The following is a 27,682-nucleotide window of genomic DNA, read 5'->3' as shown; positions in this document are numbered from 1 at the left end:
TTCTAGCATGACCAGCTCAGGACTCTCCCTAAACTGTCCATGATAAAACTATTGTACCACCATAACTTTGCACAGAGGTGAATTTAGAGTGGAGGCTCTTGATCGGTTTCAATTCTAGCCCTGTTTTCACATACAATATGTACGTTTTTAAAAAATCCATTGGTTAGGATTAAAATTTCTATGCTGGGTCTTTCTGAAGGTGAATCTGTTTTGAAAATTTGAACAACCCTCCTGCTGTTTTTGAGTTCCGAAGATTAAAACAATTCTAGCCACACTTCTTTTGTACAGAGCTGTGTTAAAAATGACAGCAGCTTGAAAGCTGAAACTTGGCATTGGGCATAGTTCTCAGTGAGGGCAAGGTTTGAAAAACATGAATCTGAACAAAGTCATGCCTATTTCCAACTGCATTTGGAGTGTAAGCAGGACAACATGTCATTAGGTAGAGAGGCACTTGATTCCGGAAAGAGGTGTGGAATCGCCACTTTGCATAAGGTTCTGAGCTGTGACTGCCACCCCTTAAAGGGATACAGCCAACTTAAAATCACGCTTCTATCTGACAGTTTTTTACCTAGTTTTATGACAAACACCACCTAAGATTACTACAACTCAAAGCTATAGGGAAAAATCACTCTCTCTCTCTTTTCAGTTGATTTTGTGTATTTGACAGCACTTGGCATATAGACCAGCGTTTCTCAAATGGGCGTCCGCGAAGGCACTCTAGATCCCCGCTGATCAACTCCACCCCCTTCCTCCCTCCCAGCGCCTCCAGCATGCCAGGGAAGAGCTCTTCAGCGGGCGGCGTGCAGAAGGCACTGGGAGGGAGGGGGAGGAGCGGGGACAGGGTGTGCTCATGGGAGGGGGTGGAATCATATCCAGGGCCACTAGCCCTGCTGATCAACCCCTCCTCCTCCCTCCCAGTGCCTCCTGCATGCCGGGGAACAGCTGTTCAGAAGCGTGCAGGAGGTGCTGGGAGGGAGGGGGAGAAGCGGGGATGGGGTGCTCGGGGGCGGAAAGAGGTGGTGAAGAGGAGGGGCAGGGAGGAGTGGGGGTGGGAAGAGGTGGGGCGGGGGTGGGGATTTGGGGGAAGGGGTGGAGAGGGGGCAGGGCCTGGGGCTGAGCGGGGGTCTTGGGGGTCCACGAAAAATTTATCTTAAAATGGGGGTCCTCGGGTTGCTAAAGTTTGAGAACCTGCTGATATAGACAATCACTCTTCCTGTTTGTAAGGGTAAGACATTGTGATTGTAAAACCAATGAAGTGTCTAAAACTAATTTAAACTTATTTGCTGAAACTGACTAGATTTCAAGTTGATATGTTCCTTTAAGCTGGGTTCTCCCAATGCACCAGCCCTTCTATTCTCCAGTATTGTGTTTATTTGAATACTTGGAATAAATGGCTGACAGTAAATTTACTGAAGTAGCAGAGAAGCCAATGTATGGCCCAGTGAGTTCTACAAAAAGAACCAGAGCTGCCGTTCGCCTCTCCTCTTCAGTGTGAAGAAGTACCATGACCACCACCCTCTTCCTGAAAACTACTGGTCTCAGTAGACAATATGATGCAGGGATCTCATTTAAGTGGCTTTGACTGAAGCAGAGCAATGCATGATGGAACTTGTAGTTTTTTTCAGACTGCACCATTGTATTACAGATGAGGGCAGCTGCAACCTGCTCCAGTTCCTGCAAACTAGGCACCGCATTCAGATTTATTTAATACAAATCACTAACGTGGCCTTTGGTTGGTCTAACTTTGGTTACTGCTGTTTCAAATCCTTGTTGCCTCAGAAACCATAAATTCCAAAGCAGCGGGACTATCTAGTGAAGTAATGTGCTGTTAACACTTTAGTAAGAGCTCCCCCCGCCCAAACTTCCTCTCTGATAAACATGATATTCCAGGGTATGTGTACTGCAGACAGGAGGGAAGAACAACTGGAGAATCTCTTCATTTATTTTCATATTCAAACTACAACGGGTTTCAATAACTGTAGTAGAGAGAGAGCCTGGAACACTGGGCCTAGTGCAAGACCTGAGGCCTGAACCAGAGGCTATAAACCAAAGTCAGGTAATGTGTTAAACCAGACGATTACAAGTTCACTGCCCAGGACACTGCCCAGAGTTGTTGCTATATAGTAGGCATTAAATATTTATCCAGCTAGTACAAATACCACTCTGGGTAGTACTATCAAGGTCTGCTAAACTGGGGAAAGCAGTAGGGTGACCAGGTGTCCGGTTTTTGACTGGAACACCCAGTCGAAAAGGGATCCCGGTGGCTCTGGTCAGCACCGCTGATTGGGCTGTTGACTGTCCTATTGGTGGCGCTGCACAGCGGGGCTGGCAGGCTCCCTGCTAGCCTCTGTGCCACACAGCTCCTGGAAAGCAGCCGGCATGTCCCCACTCCGGCTCCTATGCATATGGGGAAGCCAGGGGGCTCTGGTAAGTGTGGCCAATGGGAGCCGCAGGGGCGGCGCCTACAGACAGGGCAGGGCGCAGAGTCACCTGGCCGTGTCTCTGCGTAGAAGCCAGAGGCGGGACATGCCGCTGCTTCTGGGACCTGCTTAAGGTAAGCGCTGCCCAGAGCCTGCACCCCTGACCCCCTCCCACACCCTAACCCCCTGCCCTGATCCGCCTCCCGCCCTCTGAACCCCTCGGTCCCAGCCCAGAGCACCCTCCTGCACCCCAAACCCCTCATCCCCAGCCCCACCCCAGAGCCCGCACCCCCAACCAGAGCCCTCCCCCTCTCCCTCCCCCAACCCTCTGTCCCAGCCCTGATCCCCCTCCGGTGCTCCAAACCCCTTGGTTTCAGCCTGGAGCACCCTCCTACACCCCAACTCCCTCATCCCCAGCCCCACTCCAGAGTCTGCACCCCCAGCCAGAACCCTCCTTCACCCCCATCCCCCAGAGGCAGCCTGGTGAAAATGAGCGAGTGAGTGAGGGTGAGGAGAGTGAGCGACAGAGGGAGGGGGGATGGAGTGAGCAGGGGCGGGGCCTCGGAGAAGGGGCGAGGCAGGGGTGAGGCAAGGGTGTTCAGTTTCAGTAGAAAGTTGGCAACCCTAGAGAGCACCCCCCGGCCCACAAGCCAACTAAAACAATAACCAGGAAGGAGGCAGCGGCACTGGGAAAACAAATGTTAATTATGCTACACTTCCATGGAAATGTCTATTCCTGAAAATTATCCTGAGTATGATGACAATATATGGCAATGTTTGGCTTTCGCAATTTGACAGGGGAGAGACCTTATCTGGGTGTCTTGGGGTTCTTTTTCCCCCAGGAAATATTCTGTACTCACCTGTTGTTTGGTGTAATCTGGTCCATTCCTAAAAGTCACAAGTTTTTTTGCAGAGATATTTTTATGAACCCCAGGATAAATCTTCTCTGAATGGGATGATTTAGCCCAGGGGTTCTCAGACTTTTGTCCTGGTGACCCCTTTCTCACAGCAAGCCTCTGAGTGCGACCCCCCTTATACACTAAAAACACTTTTTAACATATTGAACACCATTATAAATGCTGGAGGCAAAGCGGGGTTTAGGGTGGAGGCTGATAGCTCGTGACCCCCATGTAATAACCTCAAGACCCCCTGAGGGGTCCCGACCCCCAGTTTGAGAACCCCTGATTTAGCCACATCTAGAGAGGAGCGAATTCCAGCACAAGGAGGGAAATCACCACAATTGTCCCTTCAATTTGGGGAAGAAATTTTAATACGGGGCTCCCAGGGGCCACCAAGGGTCAGTTCCAGCACAGTTCTGATGTAGCGTCACTCGGAGGCTTCATCGATAGAAGCTGTATACGTAGGTACATCTTCTTACCAGAAATAAGTTATCTGAATATTTTCAAGCTGTGTAAGGTATATATGGCAAATAAACAACCAAAGTGAACATAGGGTTAATCTTCATAACTCTATGTGCACAGAGAAGAACAGCTGGGGTGTGCTGAAAGCATGTGCTGCTGAAGAAAAATAACTGAATATACGGCTGTTCCTTAAAAAAGAAAAAGGGCTCCCTCTGGAGTGGATCACAAAGTTAACACTGGATTTAAATTTTAGTAGGAGGGCAATGGAAATGGAAATCAATAACAGCAAATGCATTCTTGTCTCTCATTAGTTTGCACATTTCATTTGCAATGAGCGCAAAACAGACTAGTCTAGTGAGACTATATCGAGCTACATGACATGAAGCCATGCCTAGAGTATCAAAATTAGTTTTCATGCATGGACTTGAATACAGCAAACAGGCAAATTCCAGGTTATTCAAAGAGACAAGAAAGCTATCAAAATACTCCTGAGAAACTGTCAGAATACAAAGTAAAACAAGCTGAGAATCTCTCTTTTCAATCTGGTTGATCATGCACTTTTCTAAAAAACAAACAAATGTTCTCACTGGTCATGTATTCAAGGCAATAAACTTAATTTGAAAGGGGAGGAAAAGAAGCTCACAGTACTTTATTAAGAACATGCTCCACCGGGAACTGAAGAGTTCTGGTTTGGAATTTTAAAAATGAGAAAGACCCCATCGGAGTGACATTACACTAGCCACAAAGAAAAAGTAATGCATGGTTTATTTACATACAATCCCATCAGGACAAAAATTGTGTTTTCATGCAGAACCCCGCCCAAGTTAGATCAACTACACACTGAAATCAACTTACTGCCTGCTTTTGCTCTTCTTCCTACAAATGTTGGCAACAGAAAAAGGTGAAAAGAGAAACAAAGATATATTAATCATCACGTTAAAAGGAAATACACAAACACACAACAGAAGAAATGAAAGAACAGGCAGACGGTAAATTGTAGAAACATCTGTAGATGCAACACGAAACAAAGACACAGCAGCGGTGGGGAGAAAGCAGAGATGCAGTTTGTTCCATGTCTCAAAAGGAGATCTGTGGCTATAATGTGCACCTGTGTTAGGAGGTTGAGTAAATTGAGCAGATCTCAGAGTGATCCCTTCCCTCCCAAAACACCCTTAGTGCCCTCAGCACCTCCCTTGGACTCAGGTGATCCACCAGTTCTCATCTGCACTCCTTGAGGCCCTTAACCTTTCAGCTAAGAAGGGCTAAACTAAATACCTCTTTAACTCTATAAATGTTAGCCATGAAACTGTTTGAAGGCTGCCAATACTCAGTGATGCACTATGTTTGTGACAGAACAGCGTAACATCTCTGCCGCACTGTCAGTCTTTGTCAAACTGAAGCCATAGCCAGGGACCTCCTATCACTGGCCCGCAGTGACCTTTACTGCTCAGGTTAAAAAAAGCAAGTTGGTACAATGTCAGACATCCAGAGCAGTGGAATGGAAGGAGAGGAGAACTGGGAAAGTAAGCACAAGCTCTAAAGGTATGGACTAAATTAAAAAATGTACAGCGAAAAAACTGATTCCTGCACTGCTAAAGAGTAACTCTGATGAATGGGGGTCACTGCTGAAAGTGTGATGCTTGAGTAATGCAAGAATGAATGAAGTTATCTTCGTCTGAATGAAAGAAATGTGTATTAAGTGACCTGCTGGGCTACACAGTTACACTTTTATTTCAACTACTGAGCATCAGCAAAATAATCTAGATTTCTTTTACAAACCCCAGACATTTTCAGAGAGAATTTGCCCCTGCACGCCATAAAGCAGTGGGAACACTGAGAGCAATTAACTAATAAATGAACCCAGAAAAACAATGAGCTATTCTGTAGCTTTAGTAGTCGCCACTGCCACTTTTGGGGTTCATAGAGTCCAAGACCACCTGTCTAACACTGCTATCATATAACGTCTCCAAAAGAAGAAGTTACTCACCTTGTGCAGTAACGATGGTTCTTCGAGATGTGTCCCCCTGTGGGTGCTCTACTCTAGGTGTTGGTGTGTCCCTACGCCGGAAATCAGAGATTTCTCGCAGCAGTACTCGGTCGGGGGAAGGGCGCACACAGGAGTTGTCTCATGCAGCTGTTGGTACCGCCTGTAGCGCGCGCGCTCTCCCGACCACCCCCCTCTGTTCCTTCTCTACCGCAGCGCTCGGCTGTGTGAACTCTGAAGTAGAGGGGAGGAGGATGGGTAGTGGAGGACCAACAGGGACACACATCTCGAAGAACCATCGTTACTGCACAAGGTAACTTCTTCTTCTTCTTCGAGTGGTGTCCCTGTGGCTGCTCCACTCTAGGTGCTTGTAGAGCAGTACCCCACCAGGGGTGGTAGGGTTTGGAGTTATGTATAAGTGTGTGATGAGAGCACTGTAAGGCCAACGATAGAATCTGAGACAAGGCCTTGGGTGATAGTGTAATGCTTTGCAAAAGTGTGCTCCGATGTCCAGGCTGCAGCTCTACAAATATCTATTAAGGGGACAGTGTTCAAGAATGCAACTGATGTCGCCATGGCTCGCGTTGAGTGGGATCTGATGCCCTTGGAGGGTTCTTTGTGATGCAGGCAGTAGCAAGTTTGAATACAGGTAGAGACCCCTTTGGAGAGTCTCTGGGTCAATATTGTAGAGCCCTTGGAGCGCTCTGCTGTAGAGACAAACAGTCTTGGTGACTTGCGAAATGGCTTAGTTCTGTCCAAGTAGAAGGCTACAGCCCATCTGACACCTAGCATGTGCAATGTTGCTTCTCAAGAGTTGTTATGTGGCTTGGGATAGAAGACAGGTAAGTGTATGGTTTGGTTAACATGAAAATTTGTAGCCACTTTGGGCAAGAATTTTGGGTGAGGACGTAACATGATTTTGTCTTTGGTAAATACAGTGTACGGTGGTTCAGCCATCAATGCTCCTATTTTACGGACACGTCTGGCAGACGTGATTGCCACCAGGAATGCGACCTTCACTGACGTATGTAGGAGTGAGCAGGTTGCTAGAGGTTCGAAGGGTGGTCTTGTGAGACGTTTGAGCACAAGATTGAGATCCCGTGGTGGTGCAGGTTGGCGCACTTCTGGGTACATGTTCTGTATACCTGCTAGAAAGCGCCGTGTAATCGGGTGAACGAATATTGAAGACCCTTCTCTCTGTTCATGGAGGGCCGTGATGGCAGCCAGGTGTACTTTAATAGAACTTATGGCTAACCCCGTTTCCTTCAGTTCTAGTAGGTAGTATAGGATCATAGATAGAGGCGCCTTGGTCGCGTCCAGCTGTTTTTGCTGACACCAAAGGGAGAATCTTCTCCACTTGTGGTGGTAAGTATTTCTAGTGGTGAGGCGACGGCTATTTAGTAATACCTGTTTTACTTTCTCCGCACAGTTCAATTCCCCATGTTGGAACCAGAGAGGAGCCATGCTTTGAGATGGAGTTTTGCTGGGTCTGGATGGAGCATCAGGCCCTTGTTCTGGGACAGGAGGTCCATCCGGGAAGGCAGCGGTTGTGGGGCACAAACTGCTAGATGTGAGAGGTACGGAAACCAAGTCTGTCTGGATCCTGGGGGGACAATGAGAATGATGTATGCTCTGTCGAGTCGTATCTTGCGGATGACCCGTGGGATCAGTGGTAGTGGCGGGAAGGCATATATGAGTGATGCGTTCCACGGGATGAGGAAGCATCCCCTAACGATCCCAGTGCCAGGCCTGCCCGGGAGCAAAATAGTGGTCATTTGTGATTTGTCACTAAGGCGAAAAGGTCGATTACCGGGTGACCCCATTTTTGGAATATCATGCCAAGAACACTGTCATGGATTTCCCACTCGTGTTCCTGTGAGAAGTGCCTGCTGAGGTTATCGGCTGTAGTTTCTTGGCACCCTGGTAGGTATTATGCTGTGATGTTTATATTGTTCCAGATGCAGAAGTTCCATAAATTAATGGCTTCTACGCATAGCGAGTGAGACCTGGCTCCTCCTTGGCGATTAATTTAAAACATGCATGCCACATTGTCGGTGAGAATAGAGATTGAGGTTTCTTGTATGAGTGGGAGGAAGTGTTGGCATGCATTGTGTACCATGCAGAGTTCCAGGAGATGGATATGTAGTCGGGTTTCTGTCGCAGACCACTTGCCTTGCACATTGTGGTGACCCAAGTGGGCACCCCAACCTATCAGGGAGGCATCTGTTGTAATAGTCACTGATGGGGGGGTCTTGTTGAAAGGGAATCCCAGAGCATATATTCCCTGGTTGTGTCCACCATTGTAGGGAGAGGATAACCCTTGGTGGTAGTGTCACTCGTCTGTGGAGAGAGTGTTTGCTGGGTGCATAGACCGTGCTCAACCAGTGCTGTAGACAGCGCATATGGAGTCTGGCATACTTTACTACAAAAGTCATAACTGCCATATGTCCCAGAATCTGAAGGTATGTCCTCACTGAAGTTTGTGGGCTGATGGTCACTGTGGAAATAAGATTAGTCAATGTAGTGAATCTGTGGTTTGGAAATATTGCCTTGGCTTGTATGGAGTCTAGGTCAGCTCCGATAAACTCCAATCGTTGGGTTCGTTCCAGGGTGGATTTCTTTTTGTTTATCTGTAGACCTAGCTGGTGAAACAGGTCTATTGTGGTCTTCAGCATGTCTGCCGTTTCTTGTTGATTGGCACCTTTGAGAAGGCAATCGTCCAAATAGGGGAAGATTATGACTCCTTTGCGTAATAAATGTGCTGCTATTACCGCGAGCGTTTTTGAGAATACGCGCGGAGCAGTGGACAGTCCGAAGGGAAGGACCCTGTATTGGTAGTGGTTGGGTCCTACTGTGAACCTCAGGAGCTGTCTGTGGGCAGAATGTATTGTAATATGGAAGTATGCATCTTGGAGGTCGAGGGCTGAAAACCAGTCCTCCCCGTCTAGTGCTGGGATTATTGTGGCCAGAGTGACCATTTTGAACCTGTGGTTGCGTATGACCCTGTTGAGTTTTCGGAGATCTAAGATTGGTCTCCATCCCCCTCCTTTCTTCTCTGTCAGGAAATATTTGGAATAAAAATCCCTCCCTCGGTATTGATGTGGTACTGTTTCTACAGCACCCAGAAATAGGAGGTGGTCCACTTCCTGTTGCAGAAGGTGCTCATGAGAGGGGTCCCTGAAGGGGGATGGGGAAAGGGGGAGGGGAAGGGGGATGGCTGTGAAAGGAATGGTGTAGCCAGATTGTATGATCTCCAAAACCCATTGATCTGTGGTTATCGCAGACCAGGCATGGTAAAATGGGCATGGGCGGGGTGGCCAAAATTGTGGGATGGGGCATCTGTTGGCGCTAGAGGTGTGGGAGGTCGTGCATACCCTCGACCAAGACTTCAAAATTGTGGCTTAGATGTAGATGGACGGGTGGACGAGGTCTGGTTCTGTGGAGCTCATCACCTCTGAGCCCATTCTTTGGGTCTGTTCTGAGTGAAGTATCATGGTTGTTGATGGTTAAACGAGGTGTCTCGTGACCTCTGATATGGTGTAAAGCGAGGGCGTTTGTCAGGTGGAGGGTGTATGCCTAGTGTACGCAGTGTCACTCGGGCGACCTTCATGGTATGGAGGACGTCGTTTTATCCCTATCGAAGGGGAGGTCTTCCATTTTTTAGTTGTAGTTCTTTTGGAATTCCCGAAGCCTGCAACCATGATGTTCTTCTCATAACCACAGCTGCTGCAGTTGTTCGGGCAGCTGCGTCCGCTACATCCATTGAGGCTTGCAGTGCTGTGTGGGCGATTAACTGACCCTCATTGATAATGGCGTTGAGTTGAGGACATTTATGCTCAGGGAGGTCCTCCATGAGCTCTTGTATTTTACTATAGTTAGAGTAGTCGTAATTTGCTAGTAGAGCAGAATAGTTGGCAACTCTAAGCAGAAGGATGGCTAACGAGTAAACTTTCCGCCCAAAGAGCTCCAGTCTCTTGTGTTCTTTATCTTGCAGTGAGGAGCAGAAATGAGGCTGTCTACGGCGCTGATTTGCAGCCTCTACTACCAGAGAGCAGGCTTGAGGGTGTCAAAACAAAAATTCCATGCCTTTGGCTGGAACTAAGTATTTTCTGTCAGCCCTTTTGTTGGTGGGTGGTGCCAATGCTGGTGTTTGCCATATTACCTCCGCAGGCTCCATTATAGCCTCATCCATAGGGAGGGCAATCTTAGTCAATGATGCCAGTTGTAAGATTTTTAACAACTTACGTTGTTACTCTGCACCTCACGTAAGGCAATTTCTTGGCTGTTTGCTACTCTTTTGAAGAGTTCTTGGAACTGTTTCAGGTCATCTGGTGCTGTCAGGTAGATGGCGTCACTGCTTCGTCTGATGCGGACAATGAGTGTGGGGCAGGTGGTGAATCATCCAGGTCTGCCTGAGATAGTATCTCTTCCTCTTCTATCTCTGTCTCAGGGGGGGTCAGAGGTTTCTCTATGCGGTAATGATGGATGTACTCTGGAGCCTCTTGTTGCTGGGGAAGGGGGACCACAATAGGGGTTCTGGTATGTGGGCCAAGGGCCCCATTATGGCCATGGCATGGGGTAAGGTGGTAATGGGTAAGGCCAAGGCTGTGAATGCTCAGAGGGATGAGGCTTTGGCTTCACAGCGTTCCATGTAGGTCTCATAAGTGATGGGGATGAACGTTGAGAGGAGAAGCGGTTGTCCTTCGTGTCTCCTTCCTTGCCACTATGCATGGAGAGTGGTGCAGGAGCTGAAGGATGGTACCTTGCTATGTAGCGTGGGGAGTGTTTGGTGCCGAGCAGTGGTGACTGCGGTGCCGAAGAAACTGCTATGTCCTCTGTATGCAGGAGTTGCGCTGGTCCCGCCTTGGGGTTGCGGTCGACTATTGGAGCGCTGACTGGTGCCGGGTTTGGTTTGTTAGCAGGCATCAAGTCTTGGGTTGGTGCCGTGGTGGCAGCATTGATCGTGGTGCCGCTGCCTGTGCTGTGCTCTGCACCGGGGTAGTCGGTGCCATGGAGGAGACTTGACGTCTCAACTCCGGTGCCGCGTGTTGAGGCTTGAAAGGGGTCTGCTGAGGGATGGTGCCGGAGGAGCCTGGTGCCTCGTAAGTGCTCACTCTGGATGAGCGGAGCACTGAGGGTAAAGACCTTGCTGGGGAAGCTCTCTTTTTCTGAGAGACCCTTGTTGGAGAGGTCAAGGCTCACTTCCTGAGAGTTTTGGAAGTCGGAGCCTTATCAGAGCTCAGGGATCCTGGTTTATGAGACTCCCTGGAGGATGTCTCTTGCGGCGGTTGGAGGGATTTCTCCAATAGAAGCATTTTCAAGCGGAGATCCTTGTCACGTCTTACCCTTGTTGTTAAGTAGGTGCAATGTATGCATTTCTGGGAGATATGAGTTTCTCCCAGACAGCGAATGCAGGATGTGTGGCCGTTAGAAACCGGTACTGGTTCACGGCAGGAGTCACACTTTTTAAATCCCGTTGAGCCTGGCATGACTGCAGTTAAGCCTCTCCCGCCTCTCGAGAGATAAGGGAGGGGGTTAATTGTAATGGTAAATTGTAGAAAGTGTTCCCAAACAGGGAGTTAAGCAGAGAAAAAAATCTTTTTTTGTTTGTTTTTTGTTTTGTTTTTGAAGAAAAACCTCTAAGAGGAACTAATGAAACTATGTAACTATGTATAGACTAAGACTAACTAAACAATGTAACTAAGTATAGACTAATAAGAAGTTCCTATGTAACTTATCAGAGGGGTAGCCGTGTTAGTCTGAATCTGTAAAAAGCAACAGAGGGTCCTGTGGCACCTTTAAGACTAACAGAAGTATTGGAGCATAAGCTTTCGTGGGTGAATGCCCACTTCATCAGACGCAAGTAACTATGTAATTATGTAACTTGTAACTGCTCCCCACCCCAGAAATTTCAAAGAGAGCACTGCTGCGGAACTCCATCTGCAGCAGAAGACGGTTGAGAAGGAACTGAGAGGACGGTTGCGGGTGCACGCACTACAGGAGGTGCCAATGGCTGCACCAGATGACTTCTGTGTGTGCCCTTCCCCGACCGAGTACTGCTGCGAGAAATCTCCGATCTCCGGTGCAGGGACACACCAACACCTAGAGTGGAGCACCCACAGGGACACCACTCGAAGAATAATAATTCCTTTTGAACTATGGTATATCTTTTAGAAAAACATCCACTCACAATTTAAAAATTCACATCCACCAAGACCCTTTGTAAAACTGTTTAGAATGGTTAATTACTCTCACTGTTAAAATGTATACTTTATTTCCAGTCTGCATTTGTCTAGCTTTAACTTCCAGCCACTGAAACGTCTTAAGGATTAGCTGGTAGACTGAAAAGCCTATTATCAAATATTTCTTCCCTATGTAGGGACTTTTATAGACTGTGATCTAGTCACCTCTTAACCTTCTCTTTGTTAAGCTACATTAACCTTTTGAGGATAGTGGTGGGGACAGTGCCTCATGTCATGCCTGTAGGTGCTACCACAATGCAAATAATAAAATGTGCAGTTTAATTTTGCCGCCTCTGTTTTTCTGTGCTCAACTTGAGTCCCCTCATGGCTGACTTTTAGAGGTGTTAAAGGCATGCCACTATCTTTGACTTCTACTAGAGTTTCAGATGCCCTGCACCTCTGACATGGGCATCCAAAACTGAAACCCACAAAACCAACGAACACTTCTCCCCTTACTTTTTTCTTTCTAAGATATAAACAACAAAATTAGATCCTAGCAATCGCTACTTGACAGTTATCTTTAATGCACAGTGGCAGGGTGTTTTCAGTGGCTGGCCTCTGGCTCTGGACCTTGCTCCTCCTACTGGTCTGTGAGAGTTTGGGTAGGCCAATCTCCTTTCTTGGCTTCAGCCTGAGTGGCTGGTTATGGGGATGCTATATAGATCAGCAGGGAATGAGCGTTTTCCAATGTAGACTTTGGTCATGAAAGCCTATGTTATGACTTAATTTTGGTACCCAGAGACTCTGATTAATTCACCTAATGTTTGCACTATGCTTTGAACATGTAAATTATTATTTATTAGCACTTATACTTTAAAAAAAGATAACTGGAATTCCATTTTTCAGGTCATCATCCCACAAAAAGAGTTTTATTCTTTGCCTTCTAAATGGCCAAGTCATTAATATTTGAAATCCACTTGCTGCACATACGTAATGACTAGGGCTGTCAATTAAACGCAGTTAACTCACGAGATTAACTAAAAAAAATGAATCATGATTTAAAAAGTTAATCGCAATTAATCTCAGTTTTAATATCGCTGTCAAACAATAGAAAACCAATTGAAATGTGTTAAATATTTTTGGATGTTTTTCTACATTTTCAAATATATTGATTTCTATTACAACACAGAATGCAAAGTGTACACTGCTGACTTTATATCATTACTTTTATTACAAATATTTTCACTGTAAAAATAATAAACGAAAGAAATAGTATTTTTCAGTTCACCTCATGCAAGTACTGTAGTGCAATCTTTTTGTCATGAAAGTGCAACTTACAAATTTAGATTTTTTTTGTTACAGAACTGCACTCAAACAAAAGAATGTAAAACTTTAGCGCCCACAAGTCCACTCAGTCCTACTTCTTGTTCAGCCAGTTGCTAAGACAAACAAGTTTGTTTAATTTATGGGAGATAATGCTGTCCACTTCTCATTAACAATGTCACCTGAAAGTGAGAACAGGTGCTTGCATGGCATTTTTGTAGCCAGCATTGCAAGGTATTTTCATGCCAGATATGCTAAACATTCATATGCCCCTTCATGCTTCAGCCACCATTCCAGAGGACATGCTTCCATGCTGATGAGGCTCGTTAAAAAATAATGCATTAATTAAATTTGCGATTGCACTCCTAGGGGGAAGAATTGTATGTCTCCTACTCTGTTTTACCTGCATTCTGCCATATATTTTATGTTATGGAAGTCTCAGATGATGACCCAGCACATGTTGTTCATTTTAAGAACACTTGACTGCAGATTTCACAAAACGCAAAGAAGGTACCAATGTGAGATTTCTAAAGATAGCTACAGCACTCGATCCAAGATTTAAGAACCTGAAGTACCTTCCAAAATCTCAGAGGGACAAGGTGTAGAGTAGGGGTCGGCAACCTTTGGCATGCGGCTCGCCAGGGTAAGCACCCTGGCGAGTCGGTTTGTTTACCTGCCGCATCTGCAGGTTCGGCCGATCGTGGCTCCCACTGGCTGCGGTTTGCCATCCCAGGCCAATGGGGGCAGCGGGAAGGGGCGTGGGCCCAGAGATGTGCTGGCCGCCGCTTCCTGCCGTCCCCATTGGCCTGGGACAGCGAACCGCGGCCAGTGGGAGCCGCGATCGGCCAAACCTGCGGACACGGCAGGTAAACAAACCGGCTCGGCCCACCAGAGTGCTTACCCTGGCAAGCCGCGTGCCAAAGGTTGCCGACCCCTGGGTTAGTCAATTAACAAATCTATCGTCCCTCTCCCATATCTCCCAAAACCTGTGGGTGTTCAACAACTTTAACATGAGAAGCATGTGGACCTAATCGCACATTAACCATCCTTCCCAATATGCAGAGCCAAAATGAAAGTGGCTTTTTACAAGTTCATACTGTTGTTTACAAGATTATCTGTACGTGATCACTGAGGGAAGTAATGACACCAGCAATGTAGGAGTCTAGTGAGAGCAAAGCCTGGGCGGGGAGGGAGGAAGGTCTGAGACAAAGGTGTTTACCTTGAGCAGTTTCATCAGCCCTTCAAGCTGCACCATCAGTTCCCTTCTGCTCTCTTGAAGTGCAGACATTCTCTGTTCTAGTTCATCCTTTCGCTGCCTGTTCAAGTTACATGGAAGAAAGTGTCAAAAGAAACTCTGGCTGTTTCCGGGGCACGCAGGGAAATTCACAGAGCTGGCTGATTGGCATATACACCATGTTGCTATATTTCACTTTGTTTAGTACTCCCCCTTAAAGTTAACAAAATCAGAGCAAAACATAACATGCTAACCATGACTCCTATTGCAACATGGCATGCAACAATCACATTTTTCACTATGAAATACAGACACCCAAAGTCAGAATTATAATGGTGGGAAGCACTTTTTTTTAAACCAATGCAATTTGAAAAGAAAGCCAGCATCTTCTTAATGATGCTGTCAGACCAGCAGATCTTTAAGACAAGTCAGACTGAACCACCAAAAAAATGAAAACAGGGTGCAGAGTACTGGAAGGAAGAGACAGTGGAATGCCATTAACCTGAACTGAGAATTTACAGAGCTGCTTCTATCCAATAATCTGACATACAATTTGTGAAGCATTTGCCTCAACAGAACCTGTGTACAGTGTAACACAACACAAGCCAATCTGCAGGTACAGAAGGGAATTTTTCCTTTCTGGGGATTGAAAATTATTCCATTCTAAAGCCTGCTAGAATGAAAGTCTTATGTTTAACAGATTTGAGAGAAAAGTGGCTTTGTGTTTGTTTGTTTTAATTTTCAAAGAGAATTAAGAAGTCTCCTAGTCAGGAACCTAGAATCAAATTAGCATCACATGTCAAAAAGTTCATTATTTCATGTGCTAAGAAAGCCATGTTGCATTATTTGAAACCATGAACAAATATCAGAGGGGTAGCCGTGTTAGTCTGAATCTGTAAAAAGCAACAGAGGGTCCTGTGCTTGCACTTGCATCTGAAGAAGTGAGGTTCTTACCCACGAAAGCTTATGCTCCCAATACTTCTGTTAGTCTCAAAGGTGCCACAGGACCCTCTGTTGCATGAACAAATAGTACAATAACTGCAGGGAAAAAAAAGGTAACAGGAGGGGATTACTCATTTATTTCTGTGGTTTCATCCATATAATAATTTCAGGTCTAAGGTTAAAGACAGGATAAATTATATCACAGGCTTTGATCTTTCTTTGAATCTGGAAATTTTCCTCGTGGATCTCTACCTACAGATGAATCATTACAAGGATCTTAGTAACCAACTCATTTTAGAAGCGAAAAATGTGATAGCAATAACTTGTGTTTGACTAAGCATCTTCCAGGAAGGCATCCAGTCTTGATTTAAAGACATCAAGAGATGGAGAATCCACCATTTCGTTTGGTAGTTTGTTCCAATGGTTAATCACCATTTGTGCCTCATTTCTCATTTGAATTTGTTTAGATTCAGCTTCCAGACAGCAGTTCTCGTTATGTCTTTCCCAAGAACCCTTTAGTACCTGGTATTTTGTCCTGAAGGTACTTATACAACATAGTCACCTCTCAATCTTTTTGATAAGGAATTCAGCCCGTATAGCTTAAGTCTCTCACTGTAAGGCAATTTCCCAGACCTCAAATAATTTTTGTGACTGTTATCTGCTCTTGCTCCAATTTTCAACATTGTAAAAATGTGGACACCAGAACTGTATGCAGTACTGGTCTCACCAATGCCATATACAGAAGAAAAATCATCTCCTACGCCTATTCACTACATTCCAGTTTATACATCCAAGGGTCACATGAGCGCTTTTACCACACGCTCACACTAGGTCCGGAGCTCATGTTCAGTTGCTTGTTCACTATGACTCTTAAATCCTTTTCATAGTCACTGCTTTCAGGACACAGTCTCGAATTCTGGAAACACAGCCAGAATTCCTTGTTCCTAGAGGTATGACCTTGTACTTTGATGGATTAAAACACATTTTGTTCAAATGGGCCCTGGTTAAATTGATTCAGATCACTCTGTATGATTGCTCTGTCCTCATTATTATTTACCACTCTGCCAATCATTGTGTCATCTGCAGATTTTATCAGCAGTGATTTTATATTAAATTTAAATTGCTTAGTCAGAGCTTCTGATCAGCCTATAAAATATAAAGTAATTTGCAAGGGAAAGTGTTAACCGGGCGTGGGGGGAGATGGGGATATCTAGCAGCACCAGCTCTCTTTAATCTAGATCCTGCCAGTCCACTCCAGCCTTCTCTCCATGCAATTTGAAGTACCTTTAGTTCTGGCATCTTCTGAATTGACATCAGTGCAGCCCAGTCCCCAGCTCCCCACTCTCCTGATCTTCAATGGAGAGTTGAGGGAGAGTAGCAGGAATCGGCATCATTGTGGTGCGCTAGCCGCTCCCTTTCTGCTTCAAAGAGCATGAATGGGCATAATTGGGGGTCAGTCTGTCTCCCTTTCGCACAGGAAGCAAAGGCCACATTTACACGTTCCCTCGTCTGCACTGAGCTCAGCCTTGGAAACACAGAGACCACTGTTGTGTCCAAGCCCCGCAGGAGTCTCTAGCCCACAGTCTGAGCACGTGTGTTCTTGAGATTTTCCCAGCAGACGAGACAAAGGAACTATTGGTCAGCAGTGCACTGAGAAGTACTGACGGGGCTGAGCGGCTCCGATACGTATTCTGAGAGCCTTTAATGCTGCAGTCGAGGGCTGGCTACTGTCTTATAAGTCAGGCTGTACGAAAACCCTGGGCTGCAATTTTATTGTGGAAACTGAAACTTTTAACACACATGGCAACTTTTTATAGTTGCTGCAAATTTGAGTGGCATTGCGCCCCTGTGCGCCACTTATTTGAGGGGTTGCAATGCCACTCGCTCAGATTTGGCCTGGCCGCCTCTCCAGTGCACTCAAATTTGACCCCAAACCAAAACTGGACTTTTTACAAACGGTGGCTTCTGAACCAAAAAATCACGAGTTTCTTACAGTCTTGCCTATAGGAATTGCCCTGTAGTGGGGATGGAGCAGAGCTGCCCCACTCCAGTGGCACTGTGTCTTAACATGCACAGGACGCATGGCTTCTCTTGCAATCCTAACATAATGCAGTTCTCAAAGGGCTGTATCTGTCAAGAGCTTAAATTTCAGGATGTGCATTAGGTTTCATATGGTGTTTTCTGAAGGTTGAACTGAGGCCTGGTCTACACTAGGCGTTTATGTCGAAGTTAGCGCCGTTACATCGAATTAACCCTGCACCCGTCCACACCGCGAAGGTATTTAGTTCGACATAGAGGTCTCTTTAATTCGACTTCTGTACTCCTCCCCGACGAGGGGAGTAGCGCTAAATTCGACATGGCCATGTCGAATTACGCTAGGTGTGGATGGAAATCGACGCTAATAGCTCCGGGAGCTATCCCACAGTGCACCACTCTGTTGACGCTCTGGACAGCAGTACGAGCTCGGATGCTCTGAACTGCCACACAGGAAAAGCCCCGGGAAAATTTGAATTTGAATTCCTTTTCCTGTCTGGCCAGTTTGAATCTCATTTCCTGTCTGGACATCGTGGCGAGCTCAGCAGCACTGGCAACGATGCAGAGCTCTCCAGCAGTGATGGCCGTGCAATCTCAGAATAGAAAGAGGGCCCCAGCATGGACTGATCGGGAAGTCTTGGATCTCATCGCTGTGTGGGGCGATGAGTCCGTGCTTTCCGAGCTGCGATCCAAAAGACGGAATGCAAAGATCTACGAGAAGATCTCTAAAGACATGGCAGAGAGAGGATACAGCCGGGATGTAACGCAGTGCCGCGTGAAAATCAAGGAGCTGAGACAAGGCTACCAGAAGACCAAAGAGGCAAACGGACGCTCCGGATCCCATCCCCAGACATCCCGTTTCTACGAGGCACTGCATTCCATCCTCGGTGCGGCCGCCACCACTACCCCACCAGTGACCGTGGACTCTGAGGATGGGATAGTGTCCACGGCTGGATCCTCGGACATGTTAGCGGACGGGGAAGATGAGGAAGGAGATGAGGAGGACGAGGCAGTCGACAGCGCTCACAACGCTGATTTCCCCGACAGCCAGGATCTCTTCATCACCCTTACAGAGATCCCCTACCAACCCTCGCCAGCCGTTACCCCGGACACAGAATCTGGGGAAGGATCAGCCAGTAAGTGTTGTAAAAATCTAAACATTTATTTGTAACAGAACAGGAATATTAACAATTTAAAAAATGGGTTTCTCATGATTAGTTTGATTAGCTTAACGGTTCAGTCATGGGCAGTGCAACTATTGAAAAAAAATCTAGCAATGTCCGGTTTGGCATGATTGTCCTGCCCAAGCCGCTCTACTGGTTAGTCACTGCTACAGCAGCTACAGTAAAATGCGGTCTATATGTCCGGGGATGGAGCAGAAATCCTCCTGTGACATCTCGAGGAAGCTCTCCTGGAGGTAATTGGAAATCCGCTGCATTAGGTTCTTGGGGAGAGCGGCCTTATTGGGTCCTCCGTAGTAGGACACGTTGCCACGCCACGAGACTATCAAGTACTCTGGAATCATTGCTCTGCACAGCATGGCGGCATACGGCCCTGGTCTTTGCAGGCTTTCCCGGAGCATTCTCTCTTTCTCGCTGTCAGAGATCCTCATGAGGGTGATGTCGCTCATGATGACCTGCTTTGAATGAGGTAGGGGAATGTTAGTGTTGGGACTGCTTTGCCGTTCCTTTACAGAACTGTAACCGCTGGTTTGCAGCCACGCGGTGGAGGCGGGAGAGGGGCAGCCGAAAGGGATCGTTCCCGGGGACAGCCGCGAGGGTGTGGGACAGGAGCAGACTTCCTGCTTGCCGAATTGCTGGCAGCAGGGACCGACATTGATTTCAATGTGAAATGAGGCCATTGCTAATATTAAAGTTTTAAGCTGCCACAAGTCTACGGCTTACCATGTCTGCCTGCAACAGAAATTCCGTTCTCCTGAGAGGCTTCTCAAATGTGCTGTAGAAGACCCCAGGCACTGAATGCGAAGGCCGAGAATTCGACCTTGTGCTGAGTGCGCATGTGAGAGGTGCTGTGCATGGTCTTGTTAACAGAGAAAGACTATGTTCTTTGTTCACAACTACATTTATCTTTCTGAGGAATTCACTCCCTTTTTCCCATTCCCACAGCCCCATCTGCGACTGTCTCACAACCTAGCCTGTCATCACACTCCCAGAGGCTAGCGCGGATTAGGCATAAGAAGAAGAGGACACGGGAGGACATGTTCTCGGAGCTTATAGCCTGCTCCAGAGCCCAGGCAGCACAGCAGACCCAGTGGCGGGAGAACTTGACCCGAATGCACCAAGCCAACATGGATCGGGAGGAGAGGTGGCGTCAGGAAGACCAGCAGGCGACTCAAACCCTGCTTGGACTAATGAGGGAGCAAACGGACACGCTCCGGCGCCTTGTGGATGTTCTGCAGGAACGGAGGCAGGAGGACAGAGCCCCGCTGCAGTCCATCTCTAACCGCCCTCCCCCGCCACCAAGTCCCATACTCCCCTCACCCAAAGTGCACAGAAGGAGAGGCGGCAGAGTCCCTGCTAACTCTCACTCCACCCCTGCAGAGAGCTCGAGCAGCAGAAGGCTCTCATTCCCCAAAATTTGACAAGTTCTTTCCTTCCCGCCTGACACAAGCCCCCGTCCAAGTTTCACTTTCCCAGTTCCATGTTTGGTTGATAATAAAAAATACGTTTCTGTTAACTACTGTTTCCATCATGTTCTTTTGCAGGAGGGGGGGATAGGGGGTTGGTAATTCGACAGGACAGTCACCTTTGGCAGGGTATATAGTCGGGGGCAGGCACAGCAGCAGGGCACATACATAGTGCAGTGATGCAGTGACTAGTTACCCTGGTTAGTCTGGGAGGTTGTTTTCATGTTATGTGGTGGGGGGTGGGTTGCTCTGTGACTTTGTGGCAGGGGAGGGCAGTTACAGATCTTAAGCGGCGGTCCTTAGGCAGGATCACAGAGCCACACAGCAGGGGATCTGTAACCGTCCTCCCCCTGCCACAAAGTCACATAGACCCCCCCATACACACAGTCCCTATCAGGAGGGGTGACAGGCTCCGTTGAAACAACCATCCCACCGCAGCGGAGCCTGTCAATCCTTGAGTTTAGAAGCTGCATTCGCGCCACTACAGTACACCCGCTCCGCACCACAGTCTGCGTCCCAGTTTTAAAAAATTCCCGCGAATACAGTATTAAAGAAAACGGTGTGCTTTAACAAAGTAGAACTATTTTTATTTTGAAACGTGTGTTGGAAGTGGGGTGAAGGGGGTATGTAACTGGATAGGATAGTCAACATTAACTGGGCAAAGAAATGGGGGCAGGTTTAGCTTCTCAATACACAAACTTTAAAGTCACAGGTTACCCTGCTCACTCAGGAACTTTGCTTTCAAAGCCTCCCGGATGCACAGCGCTTCCCGCTGGTCTCTTCTAATCGCCCGGCTGTCTGGCTGTGAGTAATCAGCAGCCAGGCTATTTTCCTCAACCTCCCACCCCGCCATAAAGGTCTCCCCCTTGCTCTCACAGAGATTGTGGAGCACACAGCAAGCTGCAATAACAATGGGGATATTGGTTTCGCTGAGATCACAGCGAGTCAGTAAGCTTCTCCATCTCCCCTTGAGACGGCCAAAAGCACACTCCACCACCATTCTGCACTTGCTCAGCCGGTAGTTGAAGAGTTCTTTTTCAGTGTCCAGGGCGCCAGTATAGGGCTTCATGAGCCAGGGCATTAGCGGGTAGGCTGGGTCCCCGAGGATGACTATAGGCATCTCCACATCCCCAAGAGTTATTTTGTGGTCCGGGAAGTAAATACCTTGCTGCAGCCGTCTAAACAGACCAGAGTTCCTGAAAACACGAGCGTCATGAACCTTGCCCGGCCATCCCACGTAGATGTTGGTAAAACGTCCCCTGTGGTCCACCAGTGCTTGCAGCACCATGGAAAAGTAGCCCTTTCTGTTAATGTACTGGCTGGCCTGGTGTTCCGGTGCCAGGATAGGGATGTGAGTTCCATCTATGGCCCCACCGCAGTTTGGGAATCCCATCGCTGCGAAGCCATCTATGATCGCCTCCACGTTTCCCAGGGTGACTACCTTTGGCAGCAGTACATCAACGATTGCCTTGGCTACTTGCATCACAACAACCCCCACGGTAGATTTGCCCACCCCAAACTGGTTCGCGACTGACCGGTAGCTGTCTGGCGTTGCAAGCTTCCACAGGGCTATGGCCACTCGCTTCTGGACAGTCAGGGCTGCTCGCATCCGGGTGTCATTGCGCTTCAGGGCAGGGGACAGCAACTCACAAAGTTCCAGGAAAGTTCCCTTCCGCATGCGAAAGTTTCGCAGCCACTGGGATTCATCCCAGACCTGCAGCACTATGCGGTCCCACCACTCAGTGCTTGTTTCCCGTGCCCAGAATCTCCTTTCGACGGCATCAACATGACCCATTGCCACCGTGATGTTCTCGGCGCTGGGTCCCCTGCTTTCTGAGAGGTCTGTGCTACTCTCAGACTTCAGGCCATCACCGCGTTGACGTAGCCTCCTCGCCTGACTTTTCTGCATCTGCCTCAGGGAAAGGTGTATGATAAGTTGCGAGGCGTTGAGAGCGGCCACAACTGCAGTGATGGTTGCAGCAGGCTCCATGCTCGCAGTGCTGTGGCGTCCGCGCTGTCACTGACTAGAAAAGTGCGCGAACTGATTTCCCGCCGGCGCTTTCAGGGAGGGAGGGCGGGAGTGATGGACGGATGACGACAGTTACCCAAAAGCACCCTGGACACCTTTTTTTTACCCAGAAGGCATTTGCGGCTCCACCCAGAATTCCAATGGGCAGCGGGGACTCCGGGAACTGTGGGATAGCTGACCACAGTGCACCACTTCCAATGTCGACGCTTTCCCCGTTAGTGTGGACTCACAAAGTCGAATTACTGTCCTTAGTGTGGACACACACGTTCGACTTTGCAATATCGATTCCAAAAATTCGATTTAAGTAAAATAGAACTACTCTCGTAGTGTAGACAAGGCCTGAGAATTAACAAGCAAAAGATGAAATAAGAAGCAGCCAGAGAATTCACTTGTGATTACACAGACGATGACATACTTTATTCTGTTAATACTGAAAATTCTTCCCTTGTCACTAAAAAATGCAAACATAATCAAAGGAGTTTGAAGATTGCTCCTCAACTCTGGAGATGTGGCTGAATGTTTGCAGATAAGTGTTTTCAAAACCCCACTGACTAAGCAAATCACTGACATTGCTCTTCTGTTCCATTCGCTTGTCCAGTAAGTAATAAGCAAATGGTCCCAATTCTACTGGCCTCCTTACAAATAACTTTTTTATTTATCTTACTTGTCAAAAGCAAGAACACACTTTAAGTGATGTTTCTATTTGCTTTTAAATCCACTTTATGAAAGAGTCACATAGTTTTATATAACTGCCGGCTTTCAACAATCCCCAGCAGAAAGATTTAAAATGGCTCCTTAGAGTTCTCGTAGCTTTACCAATAATACTCTGTTCTCAGTACCAGATAGGATCATCCATCCTGCAGAAGAGGCCACACATGGCTGAAGGGTTAATATGTCACATGCATAAAAGTTTTAGATGTCTTTTTTTTTACCGTAGAAGCCTGAGTTCTGCCAGCAAAGTTGGGTTCTGCTGAGCTTTCTCTGGGGTTGGCTGGGAGGCTTGTTCATGCTCCAGTCTGAGGCGCTGAATTTCTTGCAGTATCTCTCTGTTGAAATAAGGAGACAAGGAGATTGAACAAGAAACAAGGCAACAGTTCATATTGTGTTTTCAAATTCTAGACGAAAGCTTCAAGTGTGCTTTCTACACAGCTCTGTAACTGCAGCACAGTAGTAAGTGCAGTTAATTCCCTCTCATGTGCGAACGGTGTGGGCTCAGATCCAGAAGTGGTACGTAGTGGAGACCTAAACATTGCCACAGGAATAGTTAGTAGGGCTATTATCAAAAAGCTGATGAGTCTGAAATTAACCAATGTCACCACTTCTCCATATGCCAGCAATGCCTCTTCAAACCCTTTCCTACAGTTTTCTTGGGGCCTTAAGGGTTCTCAGGAACACAGGGCATAAGGGAGACTGTCAACTTGACCAAAATGTTTGAAGTTGGGAGCCTCTGAGGTATATGTCTAGCTCGCACTGTAGTCATCAGAAACCCCCGTCTTAGGGCAATGAACATCATAAAGCACTTGGCATCAAATTCTGACCTAAGATGGGCCAGTTTTTTCAAACTTGGGGGGTCTAAAGGCCGCCCCCCCATGTCCATACTTAGACATCTCAACAAAAAATGTGATGGTCAGAGGTAATTAACAACAGAAACTAATTGCACTAATGAAATAGGTGCACCATTCAACAAGGGAACCTATGACACTCAGTTTAAGCAACAAAATGCTAGAAATAATTAAGTAAGCCTGCAAGTAAATGCTTTGTCCACACAAACTCCCCTCTAAACAGCTCTACATGATTTACCTGTTTTTGTTTTCCAGTTCGGCTATCAGTTGTCTTTGTTGTTTATTGGCATCAAAATTGAAACCCAGGTCTGTTGGTGGGCGTGGCTAGAGGATAAGAATATGTAATATTTAATCACAGTATTTAATGTATGCTATATAGATAATGTGCTGCTTGGATCCAGGTTCCCTGAATGATGTAGTACAATATATGGAGTATTGCTTGTTATAAAGAATGGACAATTAATAAAATAATGGTTCTAATATTGACTCTTGGGGCACACCCTCAAACTAGGACTGCACGGTTATGCCCATCAACACTTGCCCAGGCTGGAGAGAAGTGGATATGACTTAGTTTGTCATCTCTTTGGGAAGGGGCTCGAGAAAAACTGTATCATGTGTTTCTGTAGCACACAATATTTCTATGTCATGCAGAGAAGCAGATACAGAAGCTAGCAGTATGATTATGAAGAAGTGGAAGGAAAGAAGGAAAAGGGTATAAAAATAGTTGAGAATTATACCATTTGTAAAGAAAATCTGTTACCAGGATACTGACCTTTTCATATGGCAAGTCCTGAAGAAAAGATACAGTACACGATCACCATAATACAACTGTGCCAGGAACATAGGAAACTAATTATGTAATATTCTTCTTGTTAGACTACACTAGAACTAGATAGTTCCACTCCTGTTTACACATAATTTGTTGAAGCTTTTCAGCATGTTTCCTGGAAATTCTTTGACACTCAGGTATAACCTAATACGAATCTCTCAGCCAAGAATGTTATTTCTTTTAGGTACCAATTCCTTACATGTGCTTAACTTTATACACAGAGTAGTCCCCTTGAAATTAATGGGTCTACTCACAAACATAACATTAAGCATTAAGACCAAGCACTTAATTTGCAGAAGACGCTGGTACTCACAGAGCTAAGGGGTGAAACAGGATGACACCTGAACTCGGCTGAGTATGTTTTGAGCAGAAGGGGGAAGGCTGTAGAAAGGCGGACACCCTATTAACTTCCCAATTCTACGGCTGCTCTTAGGGGAACTGCTGCATTGAGTTTCTCCTCAGGACAAAAAAAACCTAAAATATTTGTACTATGCAATCAACATAGCCCTCATCCAATGGATTAAAAACTGGCTAAATTATAGATCTCAAATTATAAGTGTTAATGGTAATCATCAGTTTGGGACTCTGCAGGAATCAGTTCACAGCCAACTCTCCAATATTTTAATCAATGATGTGGAAGTATAAAATCATTGTGACATTTACAAAAACTTTACTAGCACAGATTGGTGGAGTAATAAACAGGGATAAAGACAGATCATTTATTCAGAGTGATCTGGAATGACTGATAAACTTGGCACAATCAAACATGCTGTGATGCTCTGCTCAGGGCAGCCAGAACTGTAAGCCACTGTGTTACCTGTCTGCCTTAGCAAGAGAGAGCTTTGCTGGGGCTTAAACTGTGAGATAGCTCCGTTCCACATCAACCTGTCTGCCTCACCAGCACACCCCTTGAGACTCTGCACGCTTTAACCTTGCCTTGCTGGTTAACACTCAGGGAACCGGAGTTGCCCAGAAATGTCTCTCTGCAGTGTCCAGTCTCTCTCACTGGGCACTCTCGGTAATTATTAAGCTTGCTGTCCCCAAAGAGACAGTGCACCTACTATGTCTGTTAGTTTAGCCAAGGTCCCACACTTTACTTCAGTACATTGCACTGAGATGGTTTATAGCAAGGGTCAGCAACCTTTCAGAAGTGGTGTGCCAAGTCTTCATTTATTCACGCTAATTTAAGGTTTCGCGTGCCAGTAATACATTGTAACGTTTTTAGAAGGTCTCTTTCTATAAGTCTATAATATATAACTGAACTATTGTTGTACATAAAGTAAATAAGGTTTTTAAAATGTTTAAGAAGCTTCATTTAAAATTAAATTAAAATGCAGAGCCCCCCAGACCGGTGGCCAGGACCCGGGCAGTGTGAGTGCCACTGAAAATCAGCTTGTGTGCCGCCTTTGGCACACTTGCCATAGGTTGCCTACCCCTGGTTTATAGTAAAACTCTAAGTTTATTAATAAAGAACATAGATTTAAGTCATACCAAGCAAGAATAAAAGGGTTACAAACTATACAAAAACAGCACGCTTTCTCATGCCTAAAACATAAATCGAGGAAGCTATGCCTCTCACTTACATCAAGCTACCAGCATCTCCAGCCCTTCAAGCAAGAGAATCCACCATTCAAAGAATCAGAGAGAGCTGTCTCCATTGGCCACTAAGTGATGCATAACTAGAATGTCTTTTTTGCTCCCCTTACATTTTCCGAAGTCTACTGTCTTTGCTTCAAGAGCCATGAAGATCTGCAAGGGGTTCAGATTCCAGTGTGAGATGATGCCCTATAGGTTTGTAAGTGGAACAGGTGGACTGATTGATGCAAGCACCAGGTCAGAGTACCTGAACTGATGCCTCCAAGCTGGAGTTATCAATATTACCTGAACTTTGCCCTGTAAAATCTTTCTTGGAACTCTTGGGATTAACAGAACAGAGGGAAAAGTCTAAAACAGGTTCTTTCCCCATTGAATTAGAAGTGTGTCTGACAGATCCTGGGCTTGCTCCTCCCTGGGAGTAGAACACTAGAAACTTTGTGTTCACATTGGTAGCAAATAGGTCTACTGAGGGAACTTCCCATTTTAGGAATACCTGACCTAGACTGAGTCTTTCTATTCCCATTAGCCACTGATGGAGCTCTTTCTGTTTAAGTGAACTGCTGTATCATTCTGGGCACTTGGAAGATGTAGGGCTACCAAGATGATCCAAGGTTGTATGCACCAGTCCCACAGGTGTATTGCTTCCTGACATAATGGGGATGCCCTTGCTCCCCTGACAGTTTATATATGCAGAGCTGCTGTGTTGTCTTTCCCATTATACAGATTACTCAACCGAAGCAAAGAACACAATGTTTAGTGTATTCACACACTACATCCGAGCAGAGAACTGAACCAGTCTGACAACAAGACCCCCTGCCTCTCTAGCTCGTAGACAGAAGTGGTCCTGTACAGCTGGTACATGGCAGTCCTGTTCCTTTGTGTATTTCATGGTGAGTTGGATAGCCTGCACCTTTCAGGTCTTTGCTAGTTTGATACTGTTGGATACAAAGATCATAGAACCATAGAATATCAGGATTGGAAGGGACCTCAGAAGGTCATCTAGTCCAACCCCCTGTTCAAAGCAGGACCAATTCCCAACTAAATCATCCCAGCCAGGGCTTTGTCAGGCCTGACCTTAAAAACCTCTAAGGAAGGAGATTCTACCACCTCCCTAGGTAACCCATTCCAGTGCTTCACCACCCTCCTAGTGAAAAAGTTTTTCCTAATATCCAACCTAAACCTCCCCAACTGCAACTTGAGACCATTGCTCCTTGTTCTGTCATCAGGTATCACTGAGAACAGTCTAGATCCATCCTCTTTGGAACCCCCTTTCAGCTAGTTGAAAGCAGCTATCAAATCCCCCCTCATTCTTCTCTTCTGCAGACTAAACAATCCCAGTTCCCTCAGCCTCTCCTCATAAGTCATGTGCTCCAGCCCTCTCATCATTTTTGTTGCCCTCCACTGGACTATTTCCAATTTTTCCACATCCTTCTTGTAGTGTGGGGCCCAAAACTGGACACAGTACTCCAGATGAGGCCTCACCAATGTCGAATAGAGGGGAATGATCATGTCCCTCGATCTGCTGGCAATGCCCCTACT

General features: G+C 46.5%; 1 protein-coding gene across 6 annotated transcripts in view; it reads right to left on the bottom strand.

Moving 5' to 3' along the window:
• DTNB (dystrobrevin beta) overlaps window positions 1-27,682 on the bottom strand; it is a 350,654-nt gene that overhangs the window by 66,379 nt on the left and 256,593 nt on the right. For 2 of the 6 annotated variants that reach the window (XM_054022676.1, XM_054022678.1), the window contains 4 exons: window positions 23,957-24,042; window positions 23,089-23,202; window positions 14,490-14,586; window positions 4,637-4,657 (listed from right to left, as the gene is read on the bottom strand). In XM_054022676.1, the coding sequence (XP_053878651.1) occupies window positions 4,637-4,657; window positions 14,490-14,586; window positions 23,089-23,202; window positions 23,957-24,042 (318 nt within the window). Of the gene's footprint in view, window positions 1-4,636; window positions 4,658-14,489; window positions 14,587-15,458; window positions 15,543-23,088; window positions 23,203-23,956; window positions 24,043-27,682 lie in introns of all 6 variants that reach the window. The other 4 variants (XM_054022677.1, XM_054022679.1, XM_054022674.1 and 1 more) reach the window with 3 other exon arrangements.

The sequence above is a fragment of the Malaclemys terrapin genome, chromosome 3, assembly GCF_027887155.1.
Source record: "Malaclemys terrapin pileata isolate rMalTer1 chromosome 3, rMalTer1.hap1, whole genome shotgun sequence".
In the NCBI taxonomy this organism is placed as follows: domain Eukaryota; kingdom Metazoa; phylum Chordata; order Testudines; family Emydidae; genus Malaclemys; species Malaclemys terrapin.
This window is presented reverse-complemented; position numbering and strand designations above follow the sequence as displayed.